General features: G+C 54.0%; 8 protein-coding genes across 8 annotated transcripts; 5 read left to right on the top strand and 3 right to left on the bottom strand.

The window, feature by feature from the left end:
- Positions 1 to 2: 2 nt before the first annotated feature.
- Positions 3 to 3,177, top strand: CTRU02_214274 (WD repeat protein; the record flags this gene model as incomplete). The annotated part of the gene is made up of 4 exons (XM_070206219.1): positions 3 to 183; positions 305 to 444; positions 505 to 638; positions 696 to 3,177. 4 exons carry the CDS (start codon positions 3 to 5, stop codon positions 3,175 to 3,177), a joined length of 2,937 nt encoding a protein of 978 aa, XP_070060251.1.
- Positions 3,178 to 3,662: 485 nt separating this feature from the next.
- CTRU02_214273 (thioredoxin-like protein) lies at positions 3,663 to 4,184 on the bottom strand (the record flags this gene model as incomplete). The annotated part of the gene is made up of 1 exon (XM_036729584.1): positions 3,663 to 4,184. The coding sequence occupies one exon, from the start codon at positions 4,182 to 4,184 to the stop codon at positions 3,663 to 3,665; it is 522 nt and encodes a 173-aa protein (XP_036578754.1).
- A 493-nt stretch (positions 4,185 to 4,677) lies between these two features.
- On the top strand, positions 4,678 to 5,268 carry CTRU02_214272 (uncharacterized protein; the record flags this gene model as incomplete). Its single annotated transcript, XM_070206218.1, has 1 exon — positions 4,678 to 5,268. One exon carries the CDS (start codon positions 4,678 to 4,680, stop codon positions 5,266 to 5,268), a length of 591 nt encoding a protein of 196 aa, XP_070060250.1.
- Positions 5,269 to 6,384: 1,116 nt separating this feature from the next.
- Positions 6,385 to 7,379, top strand: CTRU02_214271 (uncharacterized protein; the record flags this gene model as incomplete). Its single annotated transcript, XM_036729582.1, has 2 exons — positions 6,385 to 6,604; positions 6,655 to 7,379. 2 exons carry the CDS (start codon positions 6,385 to 6,387, stop codon positions 7,377 to 7,379), a joined length of 945 nt encoding a protein of 314 aa, XP_036578753.1.
- Positions 7,380 to 8,038: 659 nt separating this feature from the next.
- Positions 8,039 to 8,961, top strand: CTRU02_214270 (uncharacterized protein; the record flags this gene model as incomplete). The annotated part of the gene is made up of 3 exons (XM_070206217.1): positions 8,039 to 8,123; positions 8,174 to 8,237; positions 8,289 to 8,961. The coding sequence occupies 3 exons, from the start codon at positions 8,039 to 8,041 to the stop codon at positions 8,959 to 8,961; spliced, it is 822 nt and encodes a 273-aa protein (XP_070060249.1).
- Positions 8,962 to 9,102: 141 nt separating this feature from the next.
- Positions 9,103 to 9,630, bottom strand: CTRU02_214269 (uncharacterized protein; the record flags this gene model as incomplete). Its single annotated transcript, XM_036729580.1, has 2 exons — positions 9,103 to 9,430; positions 9,491 to 9,630. 2 exons carry the CDS (start codon positions 9,628 to 9,630, stop codon positions 9,103 to 9,105), a joined length of 468 nt encoding a protein of 155 aa, XP_036578751.1.
- Positions 9,631 to 10,161: 531 nt separating this feature from the next.
- On the bottom strand, positions 10,162 to 11,696 carry CTRU02_214268 (glutamate-rich wd repeat containing protein 1; the record flags this gene model as incomplete). Its single annotated transcript, XM_036729579.1, has 2 exons — positions 10,162 to 11,435; positions 11,483 to 11,696. The coding sequence occupies 2 exons, from the start codon at positions 11,694 to 11,696 to the stop codon at positions 10,162 to 10,164; spliced, it is 1,488 nt and encodes a 495-aa protein (XP_036578750.1).
- A 385-nt stretch (positions 11,697 to 12,081) lies between these two features.
- On the top strand, positions 12,082 to 14,007 carry CTRU02_214267 (uncharacterized protein; the record flags this gene model as incomplete). Its single annotated transcript, XM_036729578.1, has 1 exon — positions 12,082 to 14,007. One exon carries the CDS (start codon positions 12,082 to 12,084, stop codon positions 14,005 to 14,007), a length of 1,926 nt encoding a protein of 641 aa, XP_036578749.1.
- Between the last annotated feature and the right edge of the window lie 351 nt (positions 14,008 to 14,358).

Genomic DNA, 14,358 nt, shown 5'->3' with positions numbered 1-14,358 from the left:
AAATGTCGACTCCTACGCTCGCCATAAAGTCCTTGGACGCCGGCCGTCGCAATGACGGTCCAGCACCATCACCGCCACCGCCTCCGGGTTCCGTCTCCGAGCCTCGTTTGCCAACCCCCGTAAGCCGCAAGAGCTTCTCGGTCGCTTCAAAGCCGCAGGACCCCTCCGAATCCCAGTCCCAAGGTACGTAAGAGGCCAAGTGCCCTGGAACCACCTTCATCTCCTCGGAATGAAGACTGGACCTGGGCTCTGTCTCTGATCGACACCCATGTGGCGCATACGGTGGATGCTCACCGTGGTACAGGCAGCAGTTTTTCGACCTTTGCCAAGAAGACGCCTACGAAACTGAATCGGGCAACAACCCCAAATGCGAAAGAGCTCAAGCCTGTCAAGCCCTCGCCCGTCGCTGTTCAGTCTCCAGCTGCCATTGACCCGCTATCTCAAGTTTGTTCTCCCACCTTGGCACTGCCCTGCCCCTCTAGCCCCTCGCTAACATGGCAAAAGCACATTTTGATCCGAACCAACACCGGCCATACTGTCCCTCCACAGCTGAGAAGACCTCCCAACAGCCCAACTCCCGACCCAGAGCAGACCTCGAAGCTCTCGGTACATGCACTCGATGCTCCTAAGGACAAAAAGTGGGCAATATCTGCCTCATGGCCTTGCCTTTTTGAAATACACTGACACACATATAGAAAAGGAGGGGTGTCATTCTTGAGTCGATTGAGCATGCGAGGCGGTAGGAGACGCGATGATGATGAGGAATCCGTATTCAGCGATCACCGGACCGACGGCAACAATGCTCACGTCTTTTCGTCGGCCATCGGCTCGGGCTATATTCCCCATCACAAGGAGCCGCCGCGGTACATTCGGGTCAAGGCGCATGACAAGAGAACTCGTGAGTTCAATCGCATGTTCCTCGCCCAAGAACTAGCCATCCACCAGCCCGAAACGAATGGAGACAAAAACATGACGACGGTGACGACTCCGAGTGGCAGCAGGCGGTCAAACAATGGAGGTGCCATCTGGGCGACCGAATTCAGCATAGACGGGAAGTACTTCGCTGCTGCTGGCAAGGACCAAGTAGTACGGGTGTGGGCGGTGATCTCGACACATGAGGAGCGACGGCGCCACGAGGAAGAAGAAAATGCCGGTGGCGCCAGCGGAGAGAGATTGAGCGCGCCCGTGTTTCGGAGCAAACCAATCCACGAGTTCCGAGGTCACACGGGAGAAGTCCTCGACCTCAGCTGGAGCAAGAATAACTTCTTGCTCTCGTCATCGATGGACAAGACGGTTCGGCTGTGGCATATTAGCAGGAAAGAATGCCTCTGTACCTTCACGCACAAGGATTTCGTAACGTCAATTGCGTTTCATCCCACCGACGACCGTTTCTTCCTGGCCGGATCCCTTGATTCGACCTTGCGGCTGTGGAGCATTCCCGACAAGACTGTGGCTTATACATCTCAAGCTCCAGACTTGGTCACGGCAGTGGCATTTTCGCCCGACGGCAAGACAGCTATCGCCGGAGTCTATTCCGGCATGTGTATGTTTTATGATACCGAAGGCCTCAAGCAGGTTTCACAGCTCCACGTCCGCTCTTCAAGGGGCAAGAACGCCAAGGGCAGCAAGATCACGGGCATCAAGACGATGGTTATCGATGATGTGGTCAAGGTCCTAGTAACGTCCAACGACTCGAGAGTTCGTCTTTACAATCTGCGCGACAAGAGTTTAGATGCCAAGTTCAAGGGTCTCGAAAACACGTGCAGTCAGATTCATGCGGATTTTAGTGACAACGGACAATGGATCGTGTCGGGAAGCGAGGACAAGAAGACGTACATCTGGTCGGTGCGCTCGGCAGACTCGGAGAGGGACAAACCATGCGAGTATTTCGACGCGCACTCCGACCGGGTATCCACGGCAATCTTTGCGCCAACAAAATCGCGTCAGCTCCTCGGTGGTTCCGGAGATCCTCTCTACGATCTCTGCAATCCACCACCGGTGACGCTTATGAGTCTCGAGGAATCTATCGCCAGCCAGGGAGGACAGTCTGACGAGGAGAACAAGACGCAAGTCAAGAAACCCGAGGAGTCACCACAGTACATTGAAAAGTCAAAGCACCCCGACGGACAGATCTTGGTGACGACGGACCAGTCCGGCGTTATTAAGGTTTTCCGTCAGGATTGCGCTTACATCAAGCGCCGACATGAGAACTGGGAGACAGGCTCAACGTTCTCGCGCCGGCTGGGAGGAAGCATTGTGGGACGCAGCGGCAGCGTCGCAACGCGCACAAGTGTCGGTAGCCACCCCCGTTCGCGCCGCTCATCCATTTCGCGCGTTGTTGCCCCAGGTGGTGCGCAACTGAGTTCCGACATTCTCTCTTGGCGACAAGGAATCGAGCACGGAAGGCCAACCTCAATGGTCATCACGCCTTCGCAGAGCGAGCGGTCTGTATCACCGAACAAGGCAACGCGGACGCCCATCAACACGAGCGCAGCAAACCTTGCATCCGAGGCTCGAAGGCAACCGTACGGCGGGTCCTCACCGCAGAGCCGACCACAGCATCCCGGGAGTCCCACCTCAAGCCGTGCTTCCCGCGAGAGAGGTCCGTCAATTCCGCCGACGCCAAGCTTCTCGTTCCGGTCTGCCGATGAAGATGACGATGAAAGCGATGAGCTGCGGCTGGATCCAGCGGGTGCAAGCTACTCTTTCTGGAATTTGAATCGATGGCGAGGAATCTCATCGCTGCGGTCTTCGGTATCATTCAGCAACATGAGCGCGACACAGTCACAGGGCCAGGGTCGAAATAGCATGAGCACAGCGGACACAGCACAGACAACAACTAGCAACGGCACCAAGGCCTCGAGGCGCAAAAGCATTGGCCCAGGTATCTACGACAGACCGGTTGAAGAGGAGCAGAACAGCACCACCAAAAGCATAAAAGAAGACGTAACACAGAAGACCAACAGCGACGCCCAACTGCTCCGACCAGGCGGAAACGACCAGGACAGCCGCATCAATTCCATTATCAGCCGGCTCAGCTCGGAGTACACGAGCGATGAGACCGATCGGATGGTTTGCGAGAAATGCAGCAGCAAGGAGTTCAAATCGAAGAGAGTAGGCGGACGACAGCGGCTCATCTGTGTTGGATGCGGCAAGCTAGTCGACGACAGCAAATGACGAAGTAGCGAGTACGAGTGAGGAACTTATTTCATGATGATGATGGATGAATGGATCTTGTTTTTTTGTTTCCAACAGCGATGGATTTGACGTTCTAGGCACAACTGAAGAGGCGCATCTGTCACGAACAAGGATACCATATACCCCCCCTTTTTTTTTTTATGTATACAATTACGGCTGCAGAAAGAGCAAGGATGGCAGCATACATATATATATATATATACACGAGAGACCACTTTGGTCTGTTTGGAAGTTTTTTAAACAATACCTCGAGAAGACTTGAGAAACAACAAATGTGCTGCAGCATAGGGAGGACATGAAAAGTTTGTTAAGAGAAAAAAAAAAACACAACAGAAACTTGAATTCAATGATGTCTTTGGTATCTACCGAGACTCCCCAAGTCCGCTTCTATAGATGAAAAATATGTGACCCAGATGGGCGATGAAGTAATGATTTAATAAAAGTATGTGCCCAGGCGTTTTGGTTCACCTCAGAGACATCTTCCAGTCCGACCTCTTGCCGCCGTCGCCTCCTAGCGTATATCCACCCGAGACAGTCGAGCCATCGTCAGGCTTCGCTTCGGCCTTTTCGGCCTCCTCCCTTTTCCGCTTCTCGGCCTCGGCCTTTTTCGCGGCCGCGGCAGCCGCCTCGGCAGACTTCTTCTTGGCGAGCTGGGACAGTTCCTGGACGGTAGTGGTCAAGCTCCGCGGGTCGGCGCCACGGATGACGCTTCGGCCGCCGTTGTAGGGCTGGCCGTTCTCGAAGAACATGAAGGTCGGCATGGCGGTCACGCCGTAGCGGCGGGCAATGTCGGTGGCCGAGTCGACGTTCACCTTGACGAAGACGAGCTGGCCGGGCTGGCCGTGGGTGTTTGCGAGGTTCTCGTACATTGGCTTGATGGCGTGGCAGGGCCCGCACCAGTCGGCGTAGAAGTCTGCGACGAGGTACGTGTTGGCCGACTTGAGCCGGTCGAACTCGGCGAGCGAGGATGTGTGGAGGACGACCATTGTGGTTGTGGATGTTTTTTTTTTTTTTTTTTTTTTTTTTTTTTTTTTTTTTTTTTGGTTCAAGGGTTTTGTTATTTGCTCCTTTCAGTATGTGATTGATGAAAGTTTGGAGTTGTTGACGTTGTTTTTACGCTCAGTGAAATTATTGAATGAGAGTATCAGTGTTCCGTGTGGAGTTTTATAAGTCTTTTCTCATCACGCAAGTGAGGGTTGAGTAAGAGGCGTAAGAAACTCAAATGATTTTTTTTTTTCTAATCACATAAATTGTCAGCAGGCCTTCATTGGGCCATTACGATCTCGTCAGCTTCCATTTCCAGCGGTTGAGAGGGCGGGGTCAGCCGCCGAGGAACCTTCCAGGTGCTTTGCCCGGGGAAGGCGCTATTGGCTCCCCTGAAGCTGCCGTAATTGGCCACCCCCCCCCCCCCCCCCCCCCCCCCAGTGATACCGAATACCTGCCGGGTGGGAAAATGCGACACAGCATTTGTCATTTTTCATGTCAACTGGTTGTATTACCTTTTACTTACAAGCTGCCTCTGTGTCCCAGGTTCCCTCATGCGGCCTGCTGCATGCGTTCTTCGAGATCGCTGACGCAGTTTCACAGCGCTGGTCGCCGAACTGGCTTCTTCTGCATGCCACCCAAGTCACTGGATCTCGACGTAACGGTTTTGAACAGTGTCGTCGTCGTCGTTTGACCAACTCGGTACCTGGATTGAACACGATTTCATCTTCAAAATGGTCCTTTTTGAGACGCCCTTACACCCTTTCACAGACAGCCGCCAAACATAACTGTGACCAGGCTTTCACTTCTCACCCTGTTTCTCACCCTCCACCAGCAACTATCCCAGTCGATATCTCACTTTGGCAGCGCGATAGTCGCAGAGGTGGCTTCTCCTGCCCCTTTTTCTTCGAACTGCCAGCCTTGAATATGCGCCCGTTTGGCATCACATCCCGGCCTGCCGCCTGCTCCATGATGGATCGATGGATCCTCCAGGCTTCCGTCATCAGCGGGTCGTCTCGCGACTATCTTCTCGTGTTTTGGAGAACCCCAGTCGTTCAGTTTGTCAAGAGACTGAGGCCAGCCTGAATGCGGGGAAAGGACCATTGTACTCCGGTCAGTCAACGGGTTATTGTCGAGTGACATGGCCACAACATGATGGAGACTTCGACCGATCCAACACCATTCTATTCTCGTCTTCCGCCCCCTTTAGAAACACCCGCGGCCATCGAGCAACAGACAAACCAACAAACCCCTCCCTCTCCCCGTTGTCGCTGCGTCAGATGACCCATCAAATGTCTCGCAAAGTCGCAATCCCTCCCCTCAACCCTTTCAAAGCCGCCCGCCCGCTCCCCTACGCTCCCCCAGCTTCATCCATGACTCCCGCTGCCCCTCTAACATTGGCGATTCACGCCTTTACGACCCTCACCGGCGCCTAAACAAGCGTCAAGATCTCCTGGAAACCATGTTAATCCTCCAGGGATGTAGTCCCCAGACGCCCATGTGGTGTCGACCGTCTTCGGTCTAGTCCCGCCGAGTCCCTGCAGACACCGCGCCCGCCAAGTGGGATACTCCAAGAGATCAGGCTCTGTCTCGGGACGGGAGGCGCTTCTGTGTGTCGACGGCGGAAGCTAATTCGAGGAGGGGGGAAAGCTAAGTGGTTTGCCCTCGTCGGCCCCCACCTACGATCGTCCTAGGTCAGGCCAAAGTGTAGGAGTGACGTCGGACGGACCAAGTAGCTTTCTGTGAAAAGAGGCCCATCAGTCTTCAAAGGCAAGCGCCAGCGGTGAGCGTCTCGCGATCGCTATTCACGTCAAGTAACTCTCAGCCTATGGATGAGAAGCGCTGAGGTGCCTTTCTTACGTCGTTGGGGTCCAGAAGTGGGCGGGAGATTGAGTTTGGGGGCCCAGAAGGTCTCGTAAGAATAGTTCACAGACTGTAAACAGCATCTTGTTGATGGAGAACTTACAACGGGCTCGGACAAGGCGTTTCAGGGGTAGCGTAGGTCTTCAGGATGGTCTCACAGTGTTGTCGAGGGATAACTGTATCTCTTAAGGGTTTGATATTTTGACACGGTTCAGCTTAACGGTGGGCAGTTGTCGTATAAAAGCAATGAATGTTTTCAAAATCCCGTAATGACTCTCAAGGCTTGCCCTCCAGCTCATATTGTATCTCTCCATCTTCCCTCTCATTCAGACAGTAATTATGTCGGCATATCAGTCACTCAACTTCGGCTTCGAGCTCGAACTATCGTTCAACAGTACCAAGAAGCACAAGACATGGCTTTCCATGGCCCAAGACACCAGCGCCCGCCTTACCAAAAAGGGGGTCAACAACCAAGTGAAGGAAAAGGTCGACCCCAACTATCGTAAATGGTCCATCGTCCAGGAGATCACCATTCCTCAGCACCCATCCAAGAACAATTGTGAGTACCGTCGACATGTTCTAAAATTCAGAAGTTGATTAGTAACTCAGGGGCACTCGAATTAGTATCTCCCGTCTTCAGTCTCGGCTCCCCCTGGCTTGTCGACACCGGCAACATCTTCTCTGCTCTCCAGAAGCACTGCTCCGTTCAGAACATCCCGCAGTGTAGCACCCACGTCCATGTAAGTCAGGCCGGGCAGGACTTCACTCCGTACCAACTGGCCGCTCTGTCAAAGGCAATCCTCACGTATGAATCCTGCTTCGACCTGCTGGTGCCGGGCGACAGAGCCTCAGCGTACTGGTGTCAGAGTAACCGGTGGAACCCCATTCTTTCCCAATGCCAGACGCTGGAAGACTGCTTGGACCTCCTTGACGTGGCTGCCCAGCGCGGAACATCGGCCGTCGTGGAAGTGATGTGTATCTTCCCGGCGTCGAGCGCCTATGGCCGGGCTCACGGGAGGAAGAAGGACTTTGTCCACGGCAAAGTCTACAAGTGGAACTTTGCCCGCCTTCTCGGGAACGACAACGGACGTACTATAGAGTTCCGACAACCATCCGGCAGCACTTGTACGGAAGACGCTATCGGATGGGTGTTATTGACCCTGGCGTTTGTCGCCGGAGCAACTGGAGGTGGAAATTGCATTGGGGCTTTGGAAACTGGTGGTGATGACCAGACTGAGTTTTGGCATCTTTTGTGCCACGGAGCGGAGGTTATGGGCCTTGACCCCTTGTTGCTCGACGTTCTCGGTGGTTTCATCAGCCGGGCTTCAACCTGATCGACTTGGTGTATCGTGTTTCTGTCTCATGAGACTTTAATCTATCTTTCACTCCAACAACTGAGTAGGACTTGCGAATTGACACTTTCTTACCGTCTTAAAACTACGTAGTTTATGTCCATGTAGTTGCGTAATAGTTAAAATCAATCACGTGCTCAGACTTCATCGAGTGTTTATGCCAGGTGTAATCGGCCTCCGGGTTGGCCACTTCGGGTCCGGAAGCTTGGCCTCCGCAAAACCCACTAGGTGCCGGCTTCCGGGTTCACTCCGCACGACTCGCCCTTTTCTTGGACCTGGAACCAGGCTCGGGCCTACATCCCTCACATACTACAACCCTTAAATCTGCATTTAATATACTTGGTGCGCGCCTCCCCAAGCGATTCCAGCACCCACGTTCATTTTCCTGCACACATGGCCTCCCTCCTGAGTCCTAATTGCATGAACCGAATTACTGAGCGGCGATGAGGGAGCCAACTTCCGTTATAGTTCTCAGCTGACGGGGCTTTCGGGAACAAATGCAACATGACCACTAAACCCCTTGGCAAGCACTTGGGTATTTAAACACGGTAACTTGGCACCGGTGTTTCTTTCGACTGCCAAGTCTCAGCTGGTCCGAAAGTTCTCCCTCTCAGGACGCCACACTCCGGGCATCAGTCAACATGGGCTTGGTAAATGTCTTGGCCACTGGCCTGTTTCTCCTGACTTCAGTCTCGGCGCAGAGCACTGTTCCAGCTTGGGGACAATGTGAGGCTAACTCCCTTTTCGTTGCATCTGTTGGACTAACACAGACACAGGCGGAGGTAACAACTGGACGGGTTCGACGGTTTGCGTAAGCGGATACACCTGCTCAGTCCTCAAGTGCGTCGCTTTCTCCCGTAGCCCTATAGGTCTTGCTAACGAAGGGGGCAGTCCCTTCTACAGCCAGTGTATCCCCGGCTCCAACCCCCCAGCAACCACCGCCAGACCCAGCTTGACTTCCACTACACCTATCGCAACGGGCAGCGTCCGCACCACCTCTGCCTCCCGCGCCACAACCACCCTCGCCACCGTGACTACGCCAACCGGTGGCGGCGGGCCCGTACCGACGACTCTAGTGTCCGGATGGTACTGGATCCGCGCCGTCGCTTCGCCCAATTACCACAGCTACCTCCAGGCCAAGCCCACAGGCACACCCAGCAAAGCTTACCTCGAGTCTCCCGGCGGCGCAGGCCAGTTCAAGATCGAGGCCGGGCAACTGGTTCACCTTACCGGCTCCTCCCCGCTCTACCTCAACGTCGAGAACCCGACGGACAAGACGCAGAGGAAACTCGAGACGTGGTTCAGCGCCAGCAAGAACACGTATGGCACGTTTGCGTTCCAGGGAGACACCCTCACCTGGAGCACGCCGGACATTAACCGTCCGAATCTGGCGGCCTGGCTTGTCTGCGAGAACCAGACAGTATTTATTAACACCGGCGCGTATCTCTACCAGACCCCGGCTGGATGCTTTGATCAGACTGTGAGTAAAACTTGGATTTCCCCCCGTATTCGTTTGCTGACTGTACAGATACACTCTTACGGAGGGTCTACAGCTGATCTCTGAGAGGTCGAAGTTTTGAGGATACGAACCGCTCAGTCATATTGAGCTATCTCAACCAATTGATATTACATTTCATCCAAGAACGTTTCCAATGTATCAACTTAGTCCACATCTCTCGAAGTGATTCTATTCAAGTCCCATCGTCTACCCTGATGCCGGAAACACGAGTCTAGTAGGCAATTTGAACATGTGTCTGCCAGAATACGACTGTACTCGGCCCCCACCTTGCAATGTCGTGGTCGTAAAATTGGCCGGGTCGAAGTGAATCTCCCCAAACTGCGAACCGTGGCTTGTGAACGCATACCATACTCTGAAATGCATCCCAGTTCCCATCGGCTCGAGGCTCCATGTGATGGCGTTGTGGTCGGAGCAGACCATCTTCGTGACGGTGGGGACTACGGGCCCGGTCTCGGTGTTTACAGAACAGTTGGCGAAGCCGGAGCCTGGCGTAGGTCTGATGGAGAACATTGCACTGCCGCAGGAAGCTATATCAGCAAGACGCCATTCAAACAGCTGTCAGAGGGAGGCGTACAAGTTACGGTTCGTTGGGGGCAAGCCGCCAGCGTAGAATCTTTCTATCTCGAAAACCGGAGCATCGCTTTCGACAGACGCGCGGTTAGGGGCACCAAAGGCCAAGCTGGAGACAAGGATGAGACTGAACAGATGGCGCATTTTAGTGAACGTTGCGATGGCACGGTGCTATCTTTGTCTTTTTCCTTTGTAACTTTTGGCATGTAAACGACGAGGACATTCGCCCTTTTTATCATCGACAGCTTCATACATCTCCCTGTTTCCTGTTGTTTCATCACGTATCTTACGCCAGTCCAAAAGATAAATGTTCGCCGTTTCCAGAAACCGCCGACAAACTGCCGTCAGCCTCCGCCCTGCCTTTTGAAATGTTACGAATGCAGCGTCGTAGCCTCAATATAGCTCTCAAACGATCAGGCCATGTGACTTAGAAGAGTGATACCCGGGGCAAACATTGGACTGCAATGTTGTACAAGGCTATTCATGGTCTTGTACGATACCCAAGCGGGTTCATCTCCTGCCAATCGGCATGTATCCTGACCGAGCTCAAGAATTCGTCTTCACACCGGGTGTCACGAGCCGAAAGAAGCCAAATATTTTCGTTAAATGCACATCATCAGTTTGTCATCAACAAACAAAAGTTGGTATCCCATTTTGGCTAGTCCTTTTTTTTGTCTAAACGCTAATTGTCCGGAAGACGCTAAACTCATCACCAGTAGCCACCAAGCTGCCGGGGATCTGGGGGTGCCAGTGCAACTCCTTGACGTTGGACAGGTAGTGCACGAACAGCAGCTGGGGTGGGACGTCCTTGACACCGCCCGTGTCCTTGCTCTCCTCGTCGTCGAGTTCAACGGCCAAGTCCCACAGGGTGACGGTGTTGTCGGCGGCCGCGACGGCGACAATGCTGTCGTCTGTGGGGTGCCACTCGACGCTCGTGATCTGCTCCTTGTGGTAGTTGAAGCTGGCAATAGGGGAGGGCTTGTCCGAGGCCGATGTCGAGCTCTGCTTCCACTGGCGCAGATCCCAGACGGCGAACTCGCCGTTGTCGTCACCGGAAGCCAACAGGTGCGTCGTCAGCTTCGACCACGACATGACGTTGACGTCGGCCGAGCTGACCTGCATCGACAGCGCAGGCTTTCTGCTCTTGCTGCGGACATCCCAGACGCGGATCGTGCCGTCGCTGGAGGCGGAAGAGAAGACGGACTGCTCAGAGGGACTCCACTTGATCTCTTCGACACTGCTGGTGTGACCCTGGAATGGCCTGGTGTCGGTAACAAAGCCACCACCATCGGTCCGTGTTGTGACGTAGATGAGACCGTCGTTGTCACCGGTCAGGAGCTTGCCGCCGGGGACCATGGGGGACCAGTCCAGAGCATAACCCTCCGACTTGTGGGCGCGGATGGTAGAGACGGGCTTGTTCTGCTGGGCGGAAATGGTGCTGCCCGGGTTATCGAAAGAGTAGAGGTGGGGGGTGACGTCGTGGATGAAGACGTTGGAGGACTCGGTCATGGTGGCTGTGAGGGTAGTAGGGGGCCTGGAAGGGTCCTGGGAAGGGATCTGGTGGGCGCGGATTCGGTTTGTGGTCGAGTTCAGGGGGATCGCCCTGTGCTCAAGAATAGGATCGGAGTCCTCATCGTCATCGTCGTCGTCCTCTGAGTCCTCCGCATCCTTCTCCATACGGCTCAGACTGCTGAACTTCATCACCAACAGCTGGTTGTCGGCGGCCTTTGCGTTCTCCGCTTGTGTGCCAGCAACCGTGTACATGGTGGCGGGGTAAACCTTGCGGTTGTCACCAAGGCTGTCGCGCAGAATATCGAAGGAAAGGCAGGGCCAAGGGGTGCTGAGGTTGTGCAGCATCTCGTAGGTGGAAGTGTCCGGCGCAAGCGTCTGGCCGGGTTCGAGCTTGTTTCGTCCAACGATAAATGTGCCTTGGTCAACCTCCATTGCGGCTAAACGGTCAGCTTAGGTTCTAGAGAAGAGAATATGCAATTCACACCTTCTTTCTCGTCAGCCTCTCTTTCGGCGTCAGGTCGTCCGTCAACACCGGCCTCCATGATACCATCTTCACTCTCGCTCTCGAATTCGTCCTCGAACTCGTCCTCGAACTCGCCCATACCGGGGTCCTTCTCGTCAATCTCCATGCCTTCAGGGCGATCGCCACCCTTGAGGGGCGCATCGCCCATTTCGACGTCCGCAGCACGTTTCGACATTTTTTGGCCGTATAAAATATTACTGTCGAGAAAATGTATCTAATTTCTTAGTGCTGCGAGCTGTGAAAATGCAGTGCCGCAGAAAAAAAATATTCTGGCCCCGCGATTTGTGGCGCTTATCGGGACTGATACCCCGCGTGGCGCTGATCTGCACCAGGGACCGTTGTGTTGTGGCTGGTGTGTCCAGTCATGTGACTCCGCTCCTGCGTCGCGTCACGTCTTTGAGACTCGTTCGGTGTTTATTGCCCCGCCACCATGCCGAAGGTCTACATATGGAACAATCTGATGGCATCTACCCTCTGACCAACACACCCCTGCTCCCTCCTGGTGAGGCTAGTTGATACGTCTCTCTCTCGACGATGTCTCCGAGACGAGTACTATCATCATGGCGCCGCAGCAAAACACCTTCAGCGTCATCTCGCATCCCGCCCCCCGCGGTGGCGGCGCTCCAAGCAAACCTCCCATGACATCGAAGCAGGCCCAGAAGCTATATAAGCAGGCGAACAAGGGCCCCCGACTATCGAAGGCCGAGCAACGGAAGTGGGAGAAGGAGAGACAAGAAGAAATACGCAAGGAGCTGGAAAAGGAACGCGCCGCAGCTAAGGCACGGCAAGCACGAGAACGGAAGAAGGCCAAGGAGGACGAGGCCCGCGAGAATAAGCGGCGGAATGGGCAGCCGTTGATCAACTGTCGACCGAGTCAAGATACAATTGCTAGATTTGTGCGTGGGAATGGTACGAGCAGAAAGAGGGATTCGTCTGGGGAACCGATACCAAAGCCTGAGGAGCCGCATGTTGAATCGCCCGAGACCAAGCCGTCTGCACTGGGTCCTCCTTCTGACGCCAGTCCGTCTAAATCGCTGCGACATGTTTCCTCCCAAGAGAATAAGATGGCCGCAGCTCTGATGCCTCCGCCACCCCCACCGTCTCGTCCATCTCAGAAGGCCGTATCGGCAGCTTCTGTGCCTAGGTCATCTCAGTTCAAGGTTCCCGCAGTTCCTAAGGCCGATTCCGATGCACAAGTACCTCGAGCGCCCCCAATACTGAAAGCACCAGTGACGGCATCAACTCAGAGCCGAACAGTTCCTTCTGTAACATTGGGGCCACCGCTTAAAGCACCCACAAAGGCGAAGCCTAGGCCATTCATGATGCCGAAAGGCATCGTGTCTGTCCAGCCACCGGCACGCAAAACCCCAATAAAGCAGGAAGCAGTTGTGAAGAAGTCAGTTCAGCAAGAGTCAAGCAAGCAGTTACCAGCTGAGCCAAAGCCAACTGCGCAAACGCCAGCCGACCAAAAGATGCCAGAACAAAGACAGGTCAAGGAGGGGCAGCAGGAGCCAGCAATTGAACAACCTCAAATGCCTCCACCACCAAAGCCGTCGCCGCAGGTGGTTGCTCCTCAGAGACCGCCGTCCGTGATGCCTCCTCCACAGTTATCTCGATCCCAAATGCCCCCAAAAGCGTCTATGCCACAGGCACCGCCGCCAAGCACCCAGGCCATCATACAAGATTGCTTTGATGACTTCTTTCCAACTGCTTCGCAGCTTGCCTTGGAGCTTCAAGATGACTCTTCAGACGATGATTCACAACGAGTTGTTGAAGAGCCACCTCAGAAACATAAGTCCGCCGAACACAGCCACGAAATTGGTAGTATACAGGCAGGACAGCAAAGAGTAATGAAGGATCCCCTGGTCAAAGAGGACCAACTACTCAGGGATTCTCGTACTGGAGGTCACTCCAAAGCCCCAGATACCAAGCTATCCAATCCTCTAAGTATCCGTCACAGTCCGCGCAAATCCAACATGACGCCTAAATTTCCACTACCGCCCAAACCAACAACTCGCAGTATCGATAACGAAAACAGGAACCGCCAACACGGATATGCAGGCCCTCATTCTCGACCATCACCGGGCGTCCGCTCAGTCTCTCCAAAACCAAGATCAATGGCAAGCCACATCCACAAAACAACAACAACCCCCAGGGACCAACCTCAAAATAGGATGGCGACTGCTCATACACCCAAGACTTCCCATCGCGGTATTCTCCACGAAATCAGCGGCAACCGCGCCCCTGAGGTGAAGCGTCCTACCACGACGAAGCCTGTATCACACTTTGACGATTTCTTCCCCTTGATCTGCACCCAGGACCTGATGATGTCCTCCCAGGAGGTGCAAGATATAGAGTCGCCGGCCAAGATGGACAGCCAACCGTCCTCTGAAGAGTCATTTGGTGGTCTGACGTCGCAAACGTCTCCTCTGAATGAAATGGACCTCACAGCTATCGATTGGGATGACGACTTGGATGACTTTTAACGCATTAGGCAGGTGTACGGCGCTTAGGTATTGTTTGCAACAGCATTACGAATAGATTATGAGACGACTTTTGTTTATTACATAACCTAGTCTTTTAACGAGAGCAGGTTGGAGGGCGTGGTTTGGAAATATCATAGCAGGAGCAGTTGGGTCTCGTTCTTTTCTGGCAGGACCATTGCCCCTCCTCAGCGGCACACATCACGATTGGGGACTTTGATAGCAGCAAAAAAACAAGTATAGATATCAGATAGAATATTGAATGGCATCAAAACTATAGTCCTGAAAGCTATGTACTTGTATGCTTGTTTCGCTATACCATGTGTAGCCTCTCCACGATGGGGAGCCACCCCC

This window comes from Colletotrichum truncatum, assembly GCF_014235925.2.
Source record: "Colletotrichum truncatum strain CMES1059 chromosome Unknown Contig_0010, whole genome shotgun sequence".
Taxonomy (NCBI): domain Eukaryota; kingdom Fungi; phylum Ascomycota; class Sordariomycetes; order Glomerellales; family Glomerellaceae; genus Colletotrichum; species Colletotrichum truncatum.
Note: the sequence above shows the minus strand (reverse complement) of the source record. Positions and strands in the feature narration are given on the sequence as shown.